A 21,166-nucleotide genomic window follows, 5' to 3' on the forward strand; every position below is an offset into this window, starting at 1 on the left:
CAGGATTCTTCGAGCTATGCAAAACAGACGATTTTGCAAAAACACTGCTCTATTGTGAAGTTCCGAAGTATTACACATGGGACAAGTAAAAGAATGTCTTCAGTTGACGCAAAAGTGCAAATGTTGAAGGACATGTCGGCATTCGATCTGGCGACGCTCTTGGCCGTGTTTACACAGTGCACATGAGAAACTTCGATTGCTACTACTTGAGTTGCACAAAGTCAAAGACCCAACTTGCTTCAAGGATCTCTGAACAGTCGATGGAGTTGAATACGACACGTATCATGCAGCTTGCCTGGAATTAGGATTATTAGAGAACGACAATCAATGGGACGAGACATTGAAGGAAGCGAAGGAATCGGATTCACCATCAAAAATCAGAACTCTTTTCGCAGTCATCCTGTTGTTTTGTGAACCATCAAATCCTAAAGCACTTTGGGAGAGCCACAAAGACTGCATGCCTGAAGACATTTTAATAGACTTCCACGAGATAATCCTCAAATGACTTTGGAATTCACTGATGACATCTATAATGAGGCACTTATCATAATTGAAGATAAAGTTTTGGAGATGATTTGAAAGTCTTTGTTGGAGATTGGCATGAAAAGTCCTTCACGACAGCAAGCAGTGAACATGACTCGAGAAATCCTTTGAGAGTTATCATGACTGACAAAATCCTGGATTACGTCACGCAGAATGAGCCATTGTTGAATGAAGAGCAACAAAAAATGTATCAAGAGGTTCTAAGATGACATTACAGCAACGAAGGCGGAGTAATTTTCATTGACGCGCCTGGAGGAACCGGAAATGCTTTTTTAATTAATTTGTTGCTGGCCCGCATCAGAGGAGAAAAGATTGCACTTGCTGTTGCATCTTCTGGCATCGCTGCAACGTTGATGACTGGTGGACGAACAGTGCATTCAATGCTTCCAATCCAGATTGACTTGGTCCATAATGAAGTGCCGTTTGCAATATCAAGAAAGGAAGTGGAAAGGCCAAAGTACTGCTGGAAGCTAAAGCATTATTCTGGGATGAAATCTCAATGATCCATAAGCACGGATTTGAGGCAGTCAACAGAACACTGCAAGACATTCGTGCAACAAAAATATTATGGGCAGTTTGATTGTTGTCTTTGCTGGTGATTTTCGCCAAATGTTACCAGTGATTCCAAGAGGCACGATGGATGATGAGATCAAAGCCTGCCTGAAATCATCACAGCTTTGGAGAGATGCCACAAGAATAAAGCTCACGACCAACATGAGAGTTCAACAATCTGATAGCTATGATTCCAATAATTTTTCTGAGTATTTGCTCAACATTGGCAAAGGCAAGGAAACAACAAGTGAAACTGGAAAAATCAAGCTCTCCGAACAATTCTGCAATATTTGTCTTACTCTGAAGAGTATCATCAATTGCGTGTATCCAAACATCGGAGCAAATATTCTGAATCGCAAATGGCTTAAGGTACGTGCAATTCTGACACCACCAAACGTCAAAGTTGAGGAGATCAACAAATCTATTCACGAAATTATTCAAGCACTTTCACGAACATTCTTCTCCATTGACAAATGTGTAGTGAGTCCAACTGAGTCGCAGACGTTATCTTGGGAGCAACACTATTTATTTCACATTAGCATGCAACACAACACGGTCTACACTCGGGTCTCGAATGCCCATCTAACCACGCTACGGCAGAACTAGACACGGTTCGCTATCCTTGTCCGGACCACAAACGGGGTCCGGGACCGTGTGGCTAGAGGCTTCTTCTCCCCGACGTGGATCTTCGTAACACCAGCACACGAAGAACCTCAAGCTCCTCACGGGGCCCTCGTTATATGCCTCCAGGCTGGGGCTGGCTCCGCCCTATGCCCCGCCCACATTCCAGGTCTCTCAAACTCCTTCTCGAAGGTTCCCGAGAGCCCCTTTGGACCACGTGACCACTCCATGGCCTACCTCCACCGGTGGCCCCCCTCCAATATCATCCGGTCACGTGACAGCAGGTCACCCAGAGTATCATGCCCCAAGGTAACCCTGGCTGGCTGATGCTCCCTCTCGCTCTCTCACCGGGAGCCCGCACCGCACACTGCTCGCGGTGCCTCCGCGCTAACCAGCACTCACCCAAGCGCCGCTAGGGCTGGTACTACATCCCGCAACCCGGGCTGCCCGTAATGACAACACATTACCGGCCGTGGCTTCGCAAGCCCCGGCACCATACAGTGACAAGCACAGTCACTACATCACCCCCCCCCCCCCCCTTCGTAGCTTCCAGCCGTCCCGGCTGCCAACTCCCCCCAAAGGAAGCAACCGACGTATAGTTAATAGAACATAACAACAAGTGTGCTCCAACAACATCACAAAGCAATACATTACCCAACCCAACTGTACAATATATACACACAGACCTAAAAAAACTAACGGTCGAACCAACAATCGCGGCGCACAATCAACATCTCCCACCCACAACGGGTAACAACGGCCGTGAGCTCGATGGCGAGCAGGATCAGCCAAATACTCGCCACGACTCACGCGAGCGCGACAGCCCATGACGGTGTGGGAGTGTGCAATGCGTGGGGACCACGCAAAACGAGCATTTGAACGAGTCCGTGATGCTGGCCCTCCAGACGGTTTGGGCTCGACTGTCTCGGGAGGGCCGGGGGGGGAAAGAAATCGACCCGACGAAGCCGGCTCCTCACGAAGAGCAGTAGGCCGGGTCGTCGGGTCCTCCGCATTCCGAGCACGCGAGGCCGACATGAACGGCCGCGCGTGAGGCATCAGTCGCACGGCGCCTTAGGGGGTAGGGAGTCATAGGAAGGCGAACATTCCTGGGCCCGCCATCGAGGAACCCGTCCGCCTGACTGGGCATGCCCCGGCAGGCCGAAGTTGTAGCAGATGACCCGTGCTTCGCTGGATCGGGATGAAGCAGACCGTGTCCGCCGCCAGTCATCCCGCTGCTGATCTCCATCACTACGATGATCGGCGTTCCGCTGATACAGCGAGCACGCGGACGCAGGCTTTCCGTCCGCGTGTGCCTCGGGCTACGCGGGAGTTGCGGAGCATGCCACGAACACCCTGTCACGCTGCAGGGTCTGCTGCGCCTGTATACACCTGGCGATCTTGAGCGAAGACACCTCCCCGTCCTCGGTGGTGTTGTATATGCCGGATTATGGATTTTTGATACAAATAATAAAAATTATAAATTTTCCTAAAAATTCACAAATCGCATAAATTATGTTCATGTGTATGATTATATGCATAAATTATGATAATCACGGGGATAATCGTAGTGATTTATGCGGATGCTTGCGATTATGTTAATGTGTGCAGTTATGATAATTAGGCTTAGCTTCGTTATCCAGAGTTGTATCAATCGGGATAAAACGATTATTTTTGATTAAACATTTACTGATTATCTTAGTGTGTTTATGTTATGTTAGGTCTCCAACTTCATATCTCATTGCAGGTAACAGTTCTTATGAATAAGACAGTTTTGCATGGACTGGGAAAGACGCACTCGAACACTTGGTGTTAAGCAATTTTAATTCTAAACAAACATATGATCTAATATGCAAAGGCAAAAATATACGTCAATAGATTCATCGGCAAGATTATGCAATTAACGAAAATAAATGACTAAAACATTCTTATTCATGTAATTCGACGGCAGCAACTGCTTTGCACGATCAGTTGATATTGAACGCACCACCTTGAAATGGCAACCCTTTTTGAAACACAAAGATAACTTTTTGAAAGTCTTATTCGTGTGCGTGTTGTGTGTGCGTTGTCCCCTTGTAATATTAATATTTTAATTTCTTAGAGCCAGGAGTTGTGTCGTTAGCTTGTGGGGTGGGGGAGGATACAACCAGCGGCCAGAGATTCCTTCTCGCTTGGGCGTGGCCGCAGCGAGCCCGTGCTGCTCCCTCTCTCCACTGCTCGATTGAGTTGGCACGACGCTCGCCGACGTGGTGCGCGATGATTCCGTCGTCGCTGCTGGACGTCTTGTCTGTTCTCACTGGGTGTTGGTCGGTGTGTGTATCAAACACACGGCGCATTCGATGGCGCTCTCTCTCTCTCTCTTGGTGGCAGCTCCAGGCTTCTCCACTGCTGGATGATTGTTGAGTCGGCACGATGCTCGCCTTCGGCGGTGTGCGATGATATCGTCATCGCTGCTGGACGTCTTGTCTGTTCTCACTGGGAGTTGGTCAGTGTGTGTGTGTATCAAACACACGGCGCATTCGATGGCGCTCTCTCTCTCTCTTGGTGGCAGCTCCAGGCTTCTCCACTGCTGGATGATTGTTGAGTCGGCACGACGCTCGGTGACGCCCGGGTCGTGCTGCTGCTGTCGCTCTCTCCTTGATCGCTGCCAACCTCACACAGACACTCGCCCTTACTTCAGGCTGTGTTGGCTCAGGCTCTGGACGACGCGGCTGTGCGCGCTCACCGGCTTGGAGCGCTCTGGCGATGAACGATGGCTCTTGTTGCTCATCCGCTGCTGCTCGTCCTTTTCGATGCTCGCTTGGTCAACGCTTGGCGATTTCCGCCCTTTCTACAGGTTGATTGCTTGATGTCACTCGTGACTCTCTCTTCTCCGTGCTTTCCTTTGTTCGTGCAGCTGCCAGCTTCACTCGCACTTAATCACCCCTCGTCACTTCGTTCTGTGAGAAGCGACACCTGCCATCGGTATCGGTGTTTGCTCCCTCACGACGCTCCGCCAGCCGGAGCACGGCTGAACCCCAGCCTCGACCTAGGCTGAACTCAGACTTCTGCGACTCGAACGACCCCTCCTCGTTCCATCTTTCTTCGAGGCACGACTCGCCCCAGCTCCCTTGCGAGCCCCGTCGCAACGCCGCGTCGCAAGCCGAGTTGCAAGACTGAGCACGACTCGAACCAGACTGCTCTCAGACTGTCACTCTAACGACCCCTCGTCGTCCCATCTCTCTTCGAGGCACGACTCGCCCCAGCTCCCTTGCGAGCCCCGTCGCAACGCCGCGTCGCAAGCCGAGTTGCAAGACTGAGCGCGACTCGAACCAGACTGCCCATTCGTGATGTGTGCTTAAAACTCAAAACGTGAACACCCTCTCCTCTCTCCGCGTCTCTTGGTGACCCAGAGTGTGGTGTTTTACGTCAAGCCCATGTCTGTTTGTGTTTACAACCCAAAACGTAAAACAACCTCTCCTCTCTGCGAGAGGAAAACAAACAAGAGAACAGACGCCCTCCATGGGTTTTATGGTTGTCATCTGCCCTCGCGCCGACTCCGGGGAGACAAAGGTGGCCGAGGAGATTTTTGCAATACATGTATGTGGTCCTGTGTGTTACATTTATTCTTAATTTTTCTTATGAGTTCCCTCGGTCTTAGTATATCGTGGTTATTATTCGGTCTATGTTTAATGAATATTCGTAATGATCCTCGTTACATCATTATTTTGAAGGCTTTGCCAAGTTTGGTTATGCGTTTGTTTCCAGGGATTGGTGTTTTATTCTGAGTTATATTTTAATGTCCTGAGGTTAAGTGTAACTACGTTTCCACTTAAGCTTTCTGGAATTCGTATTCTTTAGTTTTTAGGAAGGTCATGTAGATAGAAACATACAATACAAAATAATATATAAGCGGTGAATACGAGTAATATAAGGGAATATCTAATAACAAGCCCCTATTGTTTGCTGGTTAATTCTTTTTGTTAAGTTTCTACTTTTTTCGTTAAGGAAAACCGTTACGTTATCTGTGCATCTCCAGACCGTCTTGGGAAGGTTGGCCATTGACCTTTCGTTCATCTGGATATCTCTAAGTGGTCTCTGACCTCTCTTTGATCTGAAATCTTGTTGTTTAATGGCCTTCCCCGTTTTACAGATTCCTGGTGTGCTTGGGAGGGTTGTTTTCATTATTTAATGAAACAACAAGAAAAAGATATATATTAAAATTGGCCTAATTATTCTTAATATTAAAAAAAATATTCAAATATATACAACAGTGGGAAGCACAGTATGGAAGTCCTTGGTGAGCTCCAACATTTTCTCGAGAACCAAGGCGTCAAGGCCTTTGTGATCCATGCGCGGGAACGCGGCCTTCGCCAGCGCCAACAGCGCACTTCTGTAGGCGAGGGCCGACTCAACATCCCCTCTCCATCTCACGGCAAACTTCTGATGGGTGTTCAGCGGAGGCTCGAAAGTGGCGGCCATCTGGTCAAATGCCTGCGTGAGGGTGGACCTCTTGGACAGCGGGATGGCGAGGAACACCGCTAAAGGATCATCGTCACGGGCGGCGGGGAGCGCCTTCAGCGCGTCCGCCTGTGACCACCGCGACACGTCGGCTTTAGTGAGGAATCGCCGCTTAAACGCCACCCAATTGCCGCTGGCGGCAACAAATTCTTTAATGAAGGGCAGCCGATGGCAGAGCGACTGGACGTCAAATGACCTGAACGCCCCCGCTTTAAGTTTGACGGGCTCCGCACTTCCCACCGGCGTCAAAATGGCGCCCGCGAGTGCGGGCAGCGGCGATGGCGTTCCCGCCCTTTGTGAAATGGCGGCCGAGTCGCCCTGTCTGGACGGCTTCGCCGCCCCCTCCTTCGCCGTCGAGGGTAGGGACCGCATCTCGACGAGGATGGAGGACGCCAATTGGAGGTCAGCGAGATGGCCATGCGCGTCCCTGACGAGCTCTGCTACTGAAGGCGAGGCGCCCCATGCCCCAACTGCGCCCTGCTCCGCGGGCAGCATCTCCGCTCCGTGCTCGGTGGCCGTGGGCGGAATCCGCTCCTCGTCGTCTTCATCGTCCGACGCACATACACGAACTCTGCGATGTGTAGACATACTCGTCTACCGCTAGCTACAGCCTGGCAAGTTGGCCACTTCCGACACCAGTTGTAGTGAGTCCAACTGAGTCGCAGACGTTATCTTGGGAGCAACACTATGCCTGGTTCTCTGACACAGACATGCTATCTTCCCATTAAACTTGTTTACATTGACATGCCAATCGCTCCCTTTAACACAGCTGTGCGTGCGTACGGTGACATTGCTCATGTTCGACGATGGGGCTCATTTCCCATTATACTCGTTTACATTAACATGCCAATCTCTCCCTTTAACGCAGCTGCTGTGCGTGCGGCGACGGGACTCCTTTCCATCTCTGACCCCACCTACTTACCCTTGGGTGACATCTACCTCAAACCTATATATAACCTCTTGTTGCAGCAGCCCTTTCCTGTTCAGCAGTTCTACTGCTGTATCTTTCCACCTGATGACGATTGCTTGTGTTGCGATTTTAATGTTAACAATTGATAGTGGAATGTATTACAAATGGAAACTTCGTATTAATGAGGGAATTAAGCTGCGGTAACGACGTTAAAGATATGAATGCATGCGGGGTATATGGAGGTGCGGGCTATCTGAAATTTGTTTTACACAAAACGCTATTTTTGTGGGGTATATGCGTCTGCGGATTATATGCGTATGCGGGCTATATGCGGGAAAATACAGTAGTTACATTTATTTGTTTCGGCTTTTTTCTTTCTTGCAAGCATCGATTTTTTTCAGGGTTTTTCAGTGAAATATAAGGGAATATTAAATTAATCCAAGACAAGAATCCAAGTCCTGGGCGAAGCCAGGTAGTAAAGCTAGTACACATATAAACGAACAAGACGGTGTCTCTGAGAGCTACATTACACCTGCAATTATAAATAACACGGCTGTCCGCTGTGAGTTGTTGCAGAAGGGACACGTATATATTATTATGTTCCAAAAAAATAGCGCACAGTTCCAAGGTGAACAGTTGGCTGTGCTCTGTGCGTCTCAGAGGAGTGAAACACGATCTTGCTGGAGTTACGGGAGCAGCTGAGGACACGCGCCCTTGCACGCTCACACAGACATCACAACTAGGACCACATCCAGAATAGGGGTTTTTCCAATGCAGGGAAGCAGCCCAATGCAGGAAATTGTCCAATTATGCTGGGAACGGCTCCCCTCCCCCGCAATGTTTCGTTTTGTATATTGTATACATGCATATGTTCAGACAAAGGTTTTTTTTTGTTTATAATAAATGACACTATCCATCACAAAAAGACTTTCCACTCACATGCGATCGTGTCCAAAGTGTAAACGTGGGTTTAACTCGAGAGTGGTATGTCAGCATATAATCCAACTTACATAGTACACATTCAGATACATTAACCTGGTTTCATTTTACTGTACGAGAGCGCTATATTTTGACACGTTAATTATAATTACGCTCGTTGACCCACTTGAGTCTCAAGATTATTTATTCAGAAGGGACCTGCCAGGTTTTTGTAGCAGGAAGGTGATATTGCTGCTGATCTGTGATCTCTATTGAGAAATTAGCAGATATTTTTTTCAGCATTGGGATACATCTGGCCCAATACCAGTTGTATGTTTTATATATATAAAGACAACGATTCCCCGTAAAGCCCTTAACATACTGTTGGGGCAAGTGCTCTTAGCAAGTGCTTATGAAGGCCGGCGGGGGTGAGTGGCCAGCACCACGCCGGGCCGCCAATGTCTCCCCAGTGGCGATGTTTACATACCGCACTAGGTACTCATTTGAGGCTGAGTCGACCTAGGGGAGACCAAGACCAGTTCAGATAATCGGCACTGGTGTTGTCCGTGAGTGGAAATCGAACTTGGGCCGCCGGATTCGTAGCACAGCACGCTAACCACTACACTACAGCTCCTCACTTTCTCTACTGTACATATGTAGTGTTGTAAGGACGGACTTCTAAACGTCTTTATGGCACACCCCGTTTATTATCTTAATAACACAGTCCCTATCACACTAAGGGGTATATGGTCCCCTCACCCGTTTCCCTCGGAAGGTACAAGCCTCCGGACCTTGCAGGCTATCTAATCTCCCTGCTCTCCCAGCGTCCTCTGGCTGGACCTAGGGGATCTCTCCCCGACCACTGGTTACTCTGAGCCCTAGCCCTGATAAGGGCTGGAGGGCTTGGTCCAGGGTCCTAGACGTCTTCGGCCGTCTTGGGTCTTCGTGTAGCAGAACTCCAGAGCTCTCAGCGCTCTGGCTTTTATACCTGTTCGTGGCCGGGTTGTCCAATCCCTGGCCACCTTGTGGGACCCTCTGATTGGTCCTTCCCAATCTGGGTTTGGATCCTACCTCACCCCATTTGACCCTGACCGTTTGATTGAGCGGGAAAACCTTGTTTACGATCTGCTCTCACAGTTTGCGAACAGCGAGTAGTTAACACCACTACACATACACACATGAAATTACATTATTTTATTATGGTGCAATTTTCAGTCAGATGCAGAGCTTACCGGCATTCCAGGCCTTCCTTTGCTCCCAGGGTAACCAGGTAGTCCATCGCCACCCTTTGGGAAATAACATTACACAACTTATTGCAGTAAGTTTATATGCACGTGTCTTGTATTGTACATGTGTATACAGAACATTGTATACAACTGGTGTTTAGCATATTCGCCACTGAGCCGGTATACATCTTCTCACCACTATACCGTTCCTGCGGCCACTCTGTAAAGGTGTGTAATGAAAGCAAAGAATGGCGTCTGATATAAAATGGGCATAAGACCCTCAGCATTCACAATGATAGTTAATTGCATGCTAATATCGCCCAAATTTCCACTTTGAAAACTAGAGGCATCTATAATATACAGCATTGCACAAGCGGTATTCACTCCTGCATGCTACAGTTGTCATCTGCAGCTGCCAGCAGAAAACTTGCTAATGGGCAATAAGTAATATTAAACTGACCAAGATCTCGGTGTATGAATCAGTTGTCACTATTAATGAACTCTGGCTCCATCAGACAAAGCGTAGTGTATTTTTGGATGAGGTAGTGTGTGCAAACGGCAGTACAGCAAATAGGTGACTGCTCTGTATGGAATGTAAATGTTCTCTCCCTGCGCGTGTGTGTGTATGTTTTATCAAAAGAAAGTAGAATACAGTTATACTCGAACTGTGGTAATAGTGTAGGGGTGTTAGAGAGAGAGCCGTTATGCATGGCAGCTTATGGGAAACAAACACAGTGGGCGGGGCTACGTGAGTGCACGGGGGGGGGGTGCTCTCAACGACGTCCGCACCAGGCAGCCCGGGGCCCCACCCCTCAGCGGGGGTGGAGCATAAAGGGGGATGTGTCAGAGGGCTCGGGGCAGAATGTTAAAGCTAAACCAGTGAAGACCGAAGATCGTCTAGCTAGAGCCCTGGACTCCCCTGGGACGCCGCCCTTGTCAGGGCCGCGCAGGACCGAGCCAGCGGCGTGGTCCCGAGAACCAGAGCTAGTGCTCTGGGACTCCGGGTACCGTAGCCCGACTTACCAGTGTCGGGCCAGACAGCCTCCCCTAGCCCGTTAGTGGAGGACTAGGAGGTAGGTCAGAGATAGCTAGCAGTGTATTCCCAGCTAGCCGGGTGAGGGGGCCGATACCCCCTCTAGTATTGTATGTCCACAGTTGTGACTACTTGTACGGAATAAATACGTGTGCCTCACCAACGGTGTCCAAGAGTCATCAACGGTACTTCATCTGGTGTCAGAACAACTACGAACATGGACACGCGCCGGACAGCTCGAGCCGGAGTACCGCAGGTGGAGGACACCGCTGAAATTGTCGAGCCCGAGACGGCTCAACAAGACATCGTGCAGCCGGGGCCGGACGCATTCCTACCGGGGCATCAGGATGAAGAGGAGCCGCCATCAGAAGGGCTGAGGCTGGCTCACGCGAGGCTGGCGGAGCTGCTTTACGCCGCTGCCGCCACACTCGAACACATCACGCGGCTGGGGGCTGGTGGACCACCACGGGGCGAGGAGAACCGACGTCCGATGCGCCTTCCCGCCATCTCAACGGATTCAAACTTTGAATCTCCCGCCATCGCCACAGCAGCTGCTGAGGGCGTGGCCGGCCTGAACCTCGGGTCCAACATCACTCTCGCTGGGGCTGCCGCGTCACCGCCAGCGGAGGAAGCGTCATCACGGCTGCGACAGGCGATACCATCTGCCGTTCGCGCCGAAGCGCAGCCGAGTTACGGGGACAGCAGCCTGCGAGCTTCCATGGCGACCGCTGCGCTGCACCAACGGCTGCCTCCGCTCAAAGAGTTTGTTGGCGCGGAGGGCGACTGGGGCGGCTTCCAGCGACGCTTCCTCGCCCACCAAGAAATGGCACGGTGGTCGGATGCTGAGGCTCTCTGCGCGCTGCCGGCGCTCCTCGACAGCGACGCACTCGCCGCCCTTACATCGGCGCCGAGGGAGAAGCGCTCCACGCTACAGATGGCGCTGCAGTTGCTGGCCGGGGTCTACGGACCTTCAGCGGAATGCAGGCAGCAGTTTTACGATCACCAGCGGGGTGCAAAGGAGTCGCCCCTGGCGTACAGGACGAGTCTCCTGGCACTGGCGAAGACGGCCTTCCCTCGAATGGACGACGACGGCGTGGACGCCATGGTCACAGAAAAAATCCTCCTGCTGGCAGACGACCTGGACATCGCCGTCGTTGCACAGGAGGACATGGAGATGAGTTCCCTCCAGGCTGCGCGGCTCCTCCACGCCAACCTGCTGTCACAGCGTCGGAAAGCCAGCAGGGCAGCGGCCGGGCATGCGGTGGCTGCAGCCACCCTCCCGGCGGAGGAGGTTTACGCCGTCGACCGTCGACGGCAGCAGGGGACGGGAGCACGGTCGGGCCGGGATGGGTCGAGCCGCTTCGACCGTCCGTCATCGCCGCCGGCGCTCCCGCGTTGCTTCAACTGCGGCGTCCGGGGCCATGTCGCCTCGGGGTGCCGCTCTCCTCGGCAGCGCGGGACGACGCCTCGACAGGACGCCGGCCCTCCTCCTCCCAAGCTCCATCAACATAATCCGGCGAGTCGCGGCACCCCTCATGTTTGGCCCAAGCACACACTCGTCACACACTCGCACACCGCAACGAACGGGGGGCCGACATTGCGCTGCGACGGGCCAACACGCACCACTATGGGGACTCAAATCGAACCCAGGCAGTGGTCCATGTTGGCTCATCGCGTTGTGGCCGCGTCGTCGGGGTCGTCGGCCGTGGTGGGACACATTGACGGGGTGGAGGTACGCATCCTGGTCGATACGGGGGCATCGGCGACCATCATTTCCGAACTCATTTACAATATTCTACCTGTCCAGAGCCGTCCTTTACTGCCGGTTAACGTCCCATTCTATGCTGCTAACGGGGGCTCTCTTGGCATCATTGGACAGATTCGAGCGCAATTTTGTATCGGGGATATCAAATTGTCGGGCCCGATTTTTGTTTCCTCCTCGCTGGCGGTTCCGTGCCTGCTGGGGACGGACTTCTTGGGCAAAATGCCGATTCGTTTAATAGACCAGGGATGCATTGAGCTCCCATCGGGACGACGCATGGCGTTCCTGCCTTCCCCTACTGCGGCTCGGACGGCGTTCGTAACAATACCAGCGTTCGTCGTTAAAACAGTTCGTGTGCCGCCGGGAGCTCAAATGTTGGTGCCTCTAAAACTTCATCGGCCCTTCGCTGAGGGCATTGGGGACCAGGGAATTCTGCTGGGACCATCTAGGGCCGGGGCTAGTGGACCTCATTTGATTCCGGCCCAGACCGTCGTAAGAGGGGATGGGGACCCTTTCATCGCGGTCCTCAATGTGGGGTCGCAGACAGTGGTAGTTCCTCAAGGGACGGTGCTTGCTCACGCGACGCCGGTGCCCTGCGAGGAACCTGTTGCGAATCACGTCGGCACTGCTCCCCGGCCGCACCCACATTCGGACAGTGATGGAGGGTGGCTCGATGCGCTTTGTGCGGGATCGACGGACCTGTCAAATTCAGAGCGCCAACAGCTTAGAACGCTACTGCGGGAATTTTCCGACGTTTTCAGTCGGGAAAAATACGATTTGGGTTGCACTCATCTGCTGCGTCACCATATTGACACGGGTGACAGCGCGCCAATACGCCAGAATCCGTTTCGGTTAAGTCCCGCCGAAAAGGACCATGTCAAATCGGCTATTGATGACATGTTAGCCGCCGACATCATTTCTCCTTCCACCAGCCCTTGGGGAGCGCCGATCATCCTGGTTAAAAAGCAGGACGGCTCGTTGCGGTTTTGCGTTGATTTTCGGCGCCTTAACAAAATTTTGGTTGCCGACGCATACCCGCTCCCACGGATGGACGAATCGCTGGACGCCTTGGCGGGAGCGCGATTCTTCTCCACACTGGATTTACTTTCGGGATTCTGGCAGCTTCCTCTGGACGATGATTCAAAGCCTAAAACTGCTTTCCGTACACCGCACGGCCTGTTCCAATTCAACCGGTTGCCGATGGGCTTACACTCAGCGCCGGCAACTTTCCAGCGTTTGATGGAATTGGTTTTGGCTGGATTGCAATGGGAGTCGTGCCTGATTTATTTGGATGACGTTATCGTCTTTAGTAAAACTTTTGACGAACATCTCCAGAGGTTGCGGGCAGTTTTCCTAAAGATGCGGGCTGCTAATTTGAAATTCAAACCCCAAAAATGTCATTTGTTACGCGATTCGGTGCGTTATTTGGGACACATCGTGGGGCGCTCAGGTATTGCTACCGATCCCGCCAAAACGCAGTGTGTCAGCTCCTGGCCGACTCCCACCTCGGTGGGAGAGGTCAGGAGTTTCATTGGCTTCGCGTCGTATTACCGACGGTTCGTCGCTGATTTTGCGACGATTGCCAAACCCCTACACGCTTTAACATCAAAAGGGGTTCGGTTCCACTGGGGTCAGGAGGAGGAGGCTGCTTTCTGCTCCCTTCGGGACGCCCTGGTAAAAGCTCCTCCCTTGATTTACCCCGATTTTTCGGAACCATTTTTGCTCGACACCGATGCGAGCAACACGGGTATTGGGGGCGTGCTTTCCCAGGTGGTTGACGGCGTGGAACGGGTGGTTGCGTACGGCAGTCGGGTGTTGTCTCCAGCGGAGCAAAGATATTGTGTCACCCGTAGGGAACTGTTGGCAATTGTCAATTTCATCCAACAGTATCGCCCATATCTGTACGGTCGGCATTTCATCGTCCGCACAGATCATGCGGCACTGCAGTACGCCCTGCGAGTTCAACAGCCATCGGGACAATTGTCCCGATGGTTGGAGATCCTCCAGGATTTTGATTTCGAAACCACCTACCGTAAGGGCGTTCGCCACACTAACGCGGACGCTCTGTCGCGCATGCCAACCACCTCCGAATGTGCATGCCTCCTGGGGTCGGGACGTTGCAAGCCAGCAGGGGACATGCCGGTTCCGGTCCTGGCGGCCGCCGCCGACGACGAAACATTGCTCCCAAATTCTATCGCACAACAGGGAAAAGATTCCCTGCTGGGTTTGCCTGTTAATGAATGGGGGCGCCTCCAGATGGAGGATACCTCCCTCCTCGCGTCGCGTCGTCGCGCCGGGGAGGCGGGGCGGGGCGGGGGACGGGTGATGCCGACGCATGGGAAATGCACGCGGGGTTGCTGATGCATTGGGACGGGAAATCCCATCGACACCGGCTGGTGGTCCCTTCTGGGTTACGGGGTAGGGTGGTGTGGGCTGCTCATGAGCGCCTCCTCCACCTGGGTACCCAAAAGACCCTCGCCTTGCTCCAGCTTGATTTTTTTTGGCCAGGCATGACGAGGGATGTCGCAGATCTGTTGGCATCATGCCCTCGGTGTGCGCAGCGAAAACCACCAGCACGGGAGTCAAACCCGCCTTTGCAGTCTATCAGAGTCTCCAGAGTGAACGAACTTGTCGCGCTGGATATTCTGGGGCCATTTCCCGCCACCCCTAGGGGCAATAGATATTTGTTGACCGGGGTGGAATACTTTATGCGCTGGCCTATGGCCTGGCCCCTGGCCAACCAGTCGGCAGCAGCCATCGTGGAGGCCTTTGTCCAAGGTTACGTCATGGACAAAGGTGCTCCGGAGCGGCTGCTGACCGACCAGGGAAAACATTTTTCCGGCAAACTCCTCCAACAGGTCTGTGAGCTCCTGGGAACGAAAAAAATTCGTACCTCTCCCTATTACCCGCAAACTGACGGGATGGTCGAGCGTCTGCATCGAACCATCACGTCTATGTTGTCGCAGCAGGTTTCGGACTCACAGACCGATTGGGACTTGCAAATTCAAGGGGTCCTGGCAGCATACAGATTGGCCCCCCATGCTGCGACGGGATTTTCACCCTTCTTCCTCATGTATGGCCGCGAACCTGACCCACCTGTTCGGGCACAGCTGCAGATCCCCGCGCCGCTGGGAAAAACTAAATTGGCCGACCATGTTAAATTTAACCTTGCGAAATTGACTGAGGCACGGGATGCTGCCATGCTAAATTCCGACAGGCGTCAGAAAGCGAATGAGCGCCTCAGACTGGGTCGCGCGCACGTGCTACAGTGGAAGCCGGGGGACAGGGCATGGCTGCACTGTCCCCCAGGTACCACTCGCGACCTCCTCAAAACTGGTGCGGCCGTGGCGGGGCCCCGTCGAGGTGGTCGAGGTTTTGCGGCCTCAGTGCGTTCGCATCAAATGGGGGAAGCGCCGGTGGTTTGTGCACCCCTCTAGGCTGAAACCCTTCGTTGCGGTGCGAGGCCCCACTCCACACACGCGTGGCCAAACATGTGGGGGGTCGGCCGACTCAAAGGGTCCATCTCTGCTGCTCTCGCCTGACGTGTTGCCGGCTGTCCCGCCCCCAGGTGCACCAGGAATGACGGGCTCCCGCCCAACAACCCCTACGGGGGATGCCGAGGGTCTCGCGACATCAAGCGCAGACTCACTTCGAAATGGACAGCTGCCACCGGATGGTCCGCCATCCGGGGTTGCCCCGTGTGACGGGCCTGCGGCAAGGACGCGCGCAAGAATGCGCAGACTCTTGTGATGCACAAAAATAATTTATTTTTATTTTTTATTTTCACATGTATGGTTACTGTGCGCTGCGTCGGTGGTGTGCTCCTGGCACATTGTGTTGTGTTGTGTGTGTGTTGGGGGTTCCTTGCGATTTGTATATACGTTGCTTTTACGGAATTCGTATTTATTCGGGGGGGGTGCGTCGGGTTGTTTTCCCTTCGGGGTTTTCTGGTTCTTGTTGTTGTTCTCTTCGCGTTATGTTGAAAAATAGTGAGGCACACGCGCGGTCAGGGGGTAAATGCGCTTTTATTGTCGTTTTTTTTGTATGTTGGCAGCCGGGACGGCTGCAAGCTATGCGGGGGGGGGTGATGTAGGGGTGTTAGAGAGAGAGCCGTTATGCATGGCAGCTTATGGGAAACAAACACAGTGGGCGGGGCTACGTGAGTGCACGGGGGCGGTGCTCTCAACGACGTCCGCACCAGGCAGCCCGGGGCCCCACCCCTCAGCGGGGGTGGAGTATAAAGGGGCATGTGTCAGAGGGCTCGGGGCAGAATGTTAAAGCTAAACCAGTGAACACCGAAGATCGTCTAGCTAGAGCCCTGGACTCCCCTGGGACGCCGCCCTTGTCAGGGCCGCGCAGGACCGAGCCAGCGGCGTGGTCCCGAGAACCAGAGCTAGTGCTCTGGGACTCCGGGTACCGTAGCCCGACTTACCAGTGTCGGGCCAGACAGCCTCCCCTAGCCCGTTAGTGGAGGACTAGGAGGTAGGTCAGAGATAGCTAGCAGTGTATTCCCAGCTAGCCGGGTGAGGGGGCCGATACCCCCTCTAGTATTGTATGTCCACAGTTGTGACTACTTGTACGGAATAAATACGTGTGCCTCACCAACGGTGTCCAAGAGTCATCAACGGTACTTCAATAGTATCATAAGATGATGAAATGTATGATGAAATATATTAGAGTTAACAGTCAATAACTTTTTGTCAAATAACCGCCCTGAAAAAAATATAGGTAAAAGGGTTGGTAACATTGCAAGATAAAATATTTAACTCTCAGAGCTGGAACATCTTATGTAATCTTAAAGGAATTTAATTAATGGGGAATGAAAGCCAGTATATACGCGATTAAATGGCAAACCAATTCCCAAGCGCAACGGTCTCAGCCCAGTCACTCATGACTGCGCACACAAAATAATATTCAAATGTTACATTGCACTTTGTGTTTTGGCCGTTGTCCTTTCCGCAGCACCTCCATTTAGCACGGTTGGCTACATACATACTTCTCAGCCACCTTTTGTGGGAGTACACTAGTGCCTAGAGACAATACAAGTTCAAGCCGCTGTAGTGACTGTGGCTCAAATCTCTAAACCGACGCAGCTGAGATGTTGTATTCCATCTGGTCAGCCACAAAATAGTTTAAGTGGTTCAATCTTGATTTTAAGCTTTCGTGACTGCAAGAATCCATACTCTTGGGTTCTTTAGGAAAGTCACGTAGTTAGAAATAAAACAAATCACAACATTTCGATCGCAACACCACTTGTGTTGCGATCAAAACACTTGTGTTGCGATCGAAACCTCGTGATTTGTTTTATTAAATTTTATTTCTAACTACGTGACTTTACCGAAAGAACCAAAGAGTATAGTTTAAGTGGGTTTTGTTCTTCCAGATTTAACAATTTAAAATATTGGTTTCAATCCCATGCAACAATCTGATTTTGCGGGGTCTCATACACTGAGGATTTTGCAAGAGGAATCCCCTGAAAATTCCCTTCAAGTGGGCTGGTCTCTGACACATAGGGTTGTGCTGTAATACATTTCCGAATGTATCTTTAATCTCGTGATCGAGACGGATAGAAAACATATTTTGACAGCATTGCATTTATGATTTGGAAGTAGCAGTAGATGATGCTGCACAATCACAGGAGTCCTCACCTTCTGCCCACTAACTCCATCCAAGCCAGGATCTCCTGCTGCTCCCTGCTCAACACAGAAGTTATTCCCACACACAGAACAGTTTGCACAAAATTGACACATTTGACAAATTCCAGCAAAATAATTTGTCAGCAGATCATTTTGACACATTCTCAATTGTCTTTTACTAGTCTCGTGTTTGGACAGTTGCATTATTCCTGTAATACTGTGATATATAAGAATGCAGGAAAAGCACCGTTTACCGAAAGCTGATTGCATTCCTCAGTGTAAACTTACAGGAAAGTTAAAGGAGATACTTCCGAAAGATCTCGGATGGGAACAAGTAAAAATTAAGTGGCCATTTTCCTGTTTAAAGAACTACGTATGCCTAACAGCATAATTTAAGTTGCTCTCAACCGATGGACGTTAACATTCACCCCCATACAATTTGTGACTGTTTCGTGACACGAGAATGCCACGTGGCAAGCATACTTTATTCTGTTGCTATTGCGGTATAACTCTTCTAAAGCCCGAGCCGCGGTGTTCACAGTCATACAAGATAAAAGCGTACTCTTTTACCAGTTGGCCTTGGCCTCCACGAGTACCCTAGACACAAATACAGAGAACAGCGCATTATAAAAACAAATCCGTTTCACGATCAAATACACAAAATGGCAGCTTTGTTCGTCTGCCTGGTCCCTTCGTTTCTGATTGTCTGCGCCGCCACGCATCACCTCGCACACGTTTCTGATTAGCCGGAGCCCACGCGACGCCTAGCGCATAGGGGGAGGGGCGTACAGCAAGTAGGTTACTCATCCAAATACAGTACATAGACTTTTAAGTGTTATTCTCTCATGTTTTTTTTATTCCAGTTATTCCTGTTCCCTAAGGGCCATGAAGTGCTCAAACAGGCATTGGTCAAAATAACCCAAATCAGTACCAGCATGGAAACACTTTAGTAGTACACCATACACGATGTGTAGCGGTGGGAATAATGTCCGAATGAGCTTTGGTTTGGAAACACGGCAAGTGATTGAGGGCATGTAGATAATAGCAAAGCTTGTGTGCCACGCACCCAGAGGAGCGTGTTTTGTAATTCTGTTTCCCGTATTCGTGTAATATTTTGCATGATCACATGTGTTTCTTCTAATTTCGATTCGTTAAGACTTTAAACCAATACATTTATTTTTATTTTACTAGGTAAGGCCTACTGAGGTGAAGAGCTCTTTTTTAGAAGCGATGTGGCCACAAATGATAGCTCACCGAAGTGGCTTATCACATGTTTATAGCAGCCAAATACCCTAAAGGCATGTTTCTAAATATGCGTTAAGTTTAGGCACATGTTCTATTTTCCAAAATGATGTGTCTATGCCTTTATCAACACCTTTATAGCAAAACAAAAACATCGGTCATGGCTCATAGTGTCCAGTTGGCTGTTAACTTCATTCACTTAAGGTTATGATTGAAATAAAAGCAGTGGTTATGATTCAGAATAAATCATCTCTGTAGATTATATTCGGAGCACAAGGTTGTTTGCGATGAGTTTCATATCAGCAATAAAAAGAACATAATAGGCACGACATCTCTGTTCCTGTGATGAACAACGTTACATTGCATCCATTGATCAATGGGAATTTCAGTCTCTGAGACCAATGTTTCTCAACGAAACGTGTTCAATAAAGGAAAACCGTGGAGTTGGCTTTGAATTCACTGAGTCTGGTGCTGCTTGGTGGATTGACGCTGCAGATGATAACTGTCCCGTGCGTGGAATTGAGTCCTGGCGAATGAAGTCCGACAAGGGGCGACCAGAAAATATCAAAATTGGATCTTCATTGAAGCTAGTGTAGGGTGGTGCATCTCTCCTATAAAGACCTAAGCCCATGTCGGACATTCCACATTGCTAAGGCGGGAGAAGGGATACTTTACCTCAGTAAAATAAAGATTGGTCTCAGCGAACAAAACGTAAACAATCTTGTGCGTGAATCACCCATGAGCTTATGGTGAAGAAAGTTGATGGCTGGCCTGGCTGCAGGGACTTTTGAGAGTTAACCCCATATATATGGGTTAGGGTTCTCTTGGGATACATTTTCTTTGACGGAGTTAGAGAAGATGGGTAAGAATGAATATCAAGTGTAGGAGGCATTCAGATACTGCACCCATAAACCAGTGATAACGTTCATGCGTTTACCTTGACGCCTCTGGGGCCCTGGCAACCTTGGCCACCTTGGTATCCTGGAACCCCTATGGGTCCTCTCACACCCTGTAAACAACAGTGTAGCAAGGTTATACTTACTCAGCACCAAAGTCTCAAAGTTTACAGGGTGGACACTCGAGTTGATGTCACAGCACAGCGCTACGTAGCATCACTCGAAGCCATGCGGAGCCACTGCTATAATGCGTGTTTTCATAACGCAAATTGGCTATAACGCAATTAATCTGTTAGGGAACACATTTTTTATAACGCGGCTGCGAATTGGATATAACACGAGTGAGTGAACCGAACTGAGTCGTGAGAGTAGGAATAAGTGGTTGTATGGCTGCCTCCGCATAGCATTACACAAGGCGGGATGCTCCTGGATGCTTCTAGATGCTACCCATGTGCTTCAGTCTTTGTTCAGCCTGCATACACATCTCACGTTTTATCGCGGTATGTGCTTTACCCTATATTATATATTATTTATAACGCAATTGGTCCATAACACGGTGTTCTTCAAGAACACAACTACCGAATTATAGGAGAACATAATATTACAGTATTGTATACACAATTCATCAAAATGGATCTGCCATTCAAACTAAATTCTGCAAAATATATGTTTTATTGAGTTGTTCACAGTGCTGAGATTTGCGGCCAATTGCTTACATGTGTATGGCATTTCTGTGTCTATATGACAGCAATGTTAGGATTCTGGGTCAATTGATTCAAGAGATGGTGGAACAGACTTTGCTGATAAAGTCCAGTAAATGCAAAGTTTTGGAAATAAGCCAGGCTGACCAGCGAGGTAGAGATAGGAACATCGCTGGGGTAATGCCAATTGTCTACTATAGTGTTTATGAAACACCATAACATGAATACCAGTTTGCATATTCACACCCCGTGGGTTAAACTAAACTCTTTTTTATTTTACCAGGAAAGGCCCACTGAGCTATATAGCTTTTTTTCATGAGCGATTTGACCACAAATGATAGCCCAATGAAGTGGCTCATCACGTGGAAATTTATAGCAGCCAAATACTCTGAACGCAGGTTTCTAAATGTGGCGGGAAAAACCGGAGGACCCGAATAAAATTCCACACAACCACTGGTAGAACATTAAAACTCCAAATATACAGGCATCAGAATCTGAATCGAACCCACGACCTCCAGTATACCAGGTGAGGTAGTTAACATCTCGCCACCACGGCAGCCATCTCGCCACTAGGTTGTGCCCCCAGTCCCCCCACCCTCCACCCAAGGGGTGACGCCTGTCAAGAAAAG

General features: G+C 50.4%; 1 protein-coding gene across 1 annotated transcript in view; it reads right to left on the bottom strand.

Moving 5' to 3' along the window:
* LOC144937316 (uncharacterized) overlaps positions 1-21,166 on the bottom strand; it is a 57,270-nt gene that overhangs the window by 32,323 nt on the left and 3,781 nt on the right. The window contains exons 2-5 of the mRNA XM_078864699.1: positions 19,878-19,949; positions 18,269-18,295; positions 17,711-17,755; positions 9,274-9,327 (exon numbers count right to left, since the gene is read on the bottom strand). Of these exons, the coding sequence (XP_078720825.1) occupies positions 9,274-9,279 (6 nt within the window). The 5' untranslated portion in view covers positions 9,280-9,327; positions 17,711-17,755; positions 18,269-18,295; positions 19,878-19,949. The remainder of the gene's footprint in view (positions 1-9,273; positions 9,328-17,710; positions 17,756-18,268; positions 18,296-19,877; positions 19,950-21,166) is intronic.

The sequence above is a fragment of the Lampetra fluviatilis genome, chromosome 2, assembly GCF_964198595.1.
Source record: "Lampetra fluviatilis chromosome 2, kcLamFluv1.1, whole genome shotgun sequence".
NCBI classification, from domain to species: domain Eukaryota; kingdom Metazoa; phylum Chordata; class Hyperoartia; order Petromyzontiformes; family Petromyzontidae; genus Lampetra; species Lampetra fluviatilis.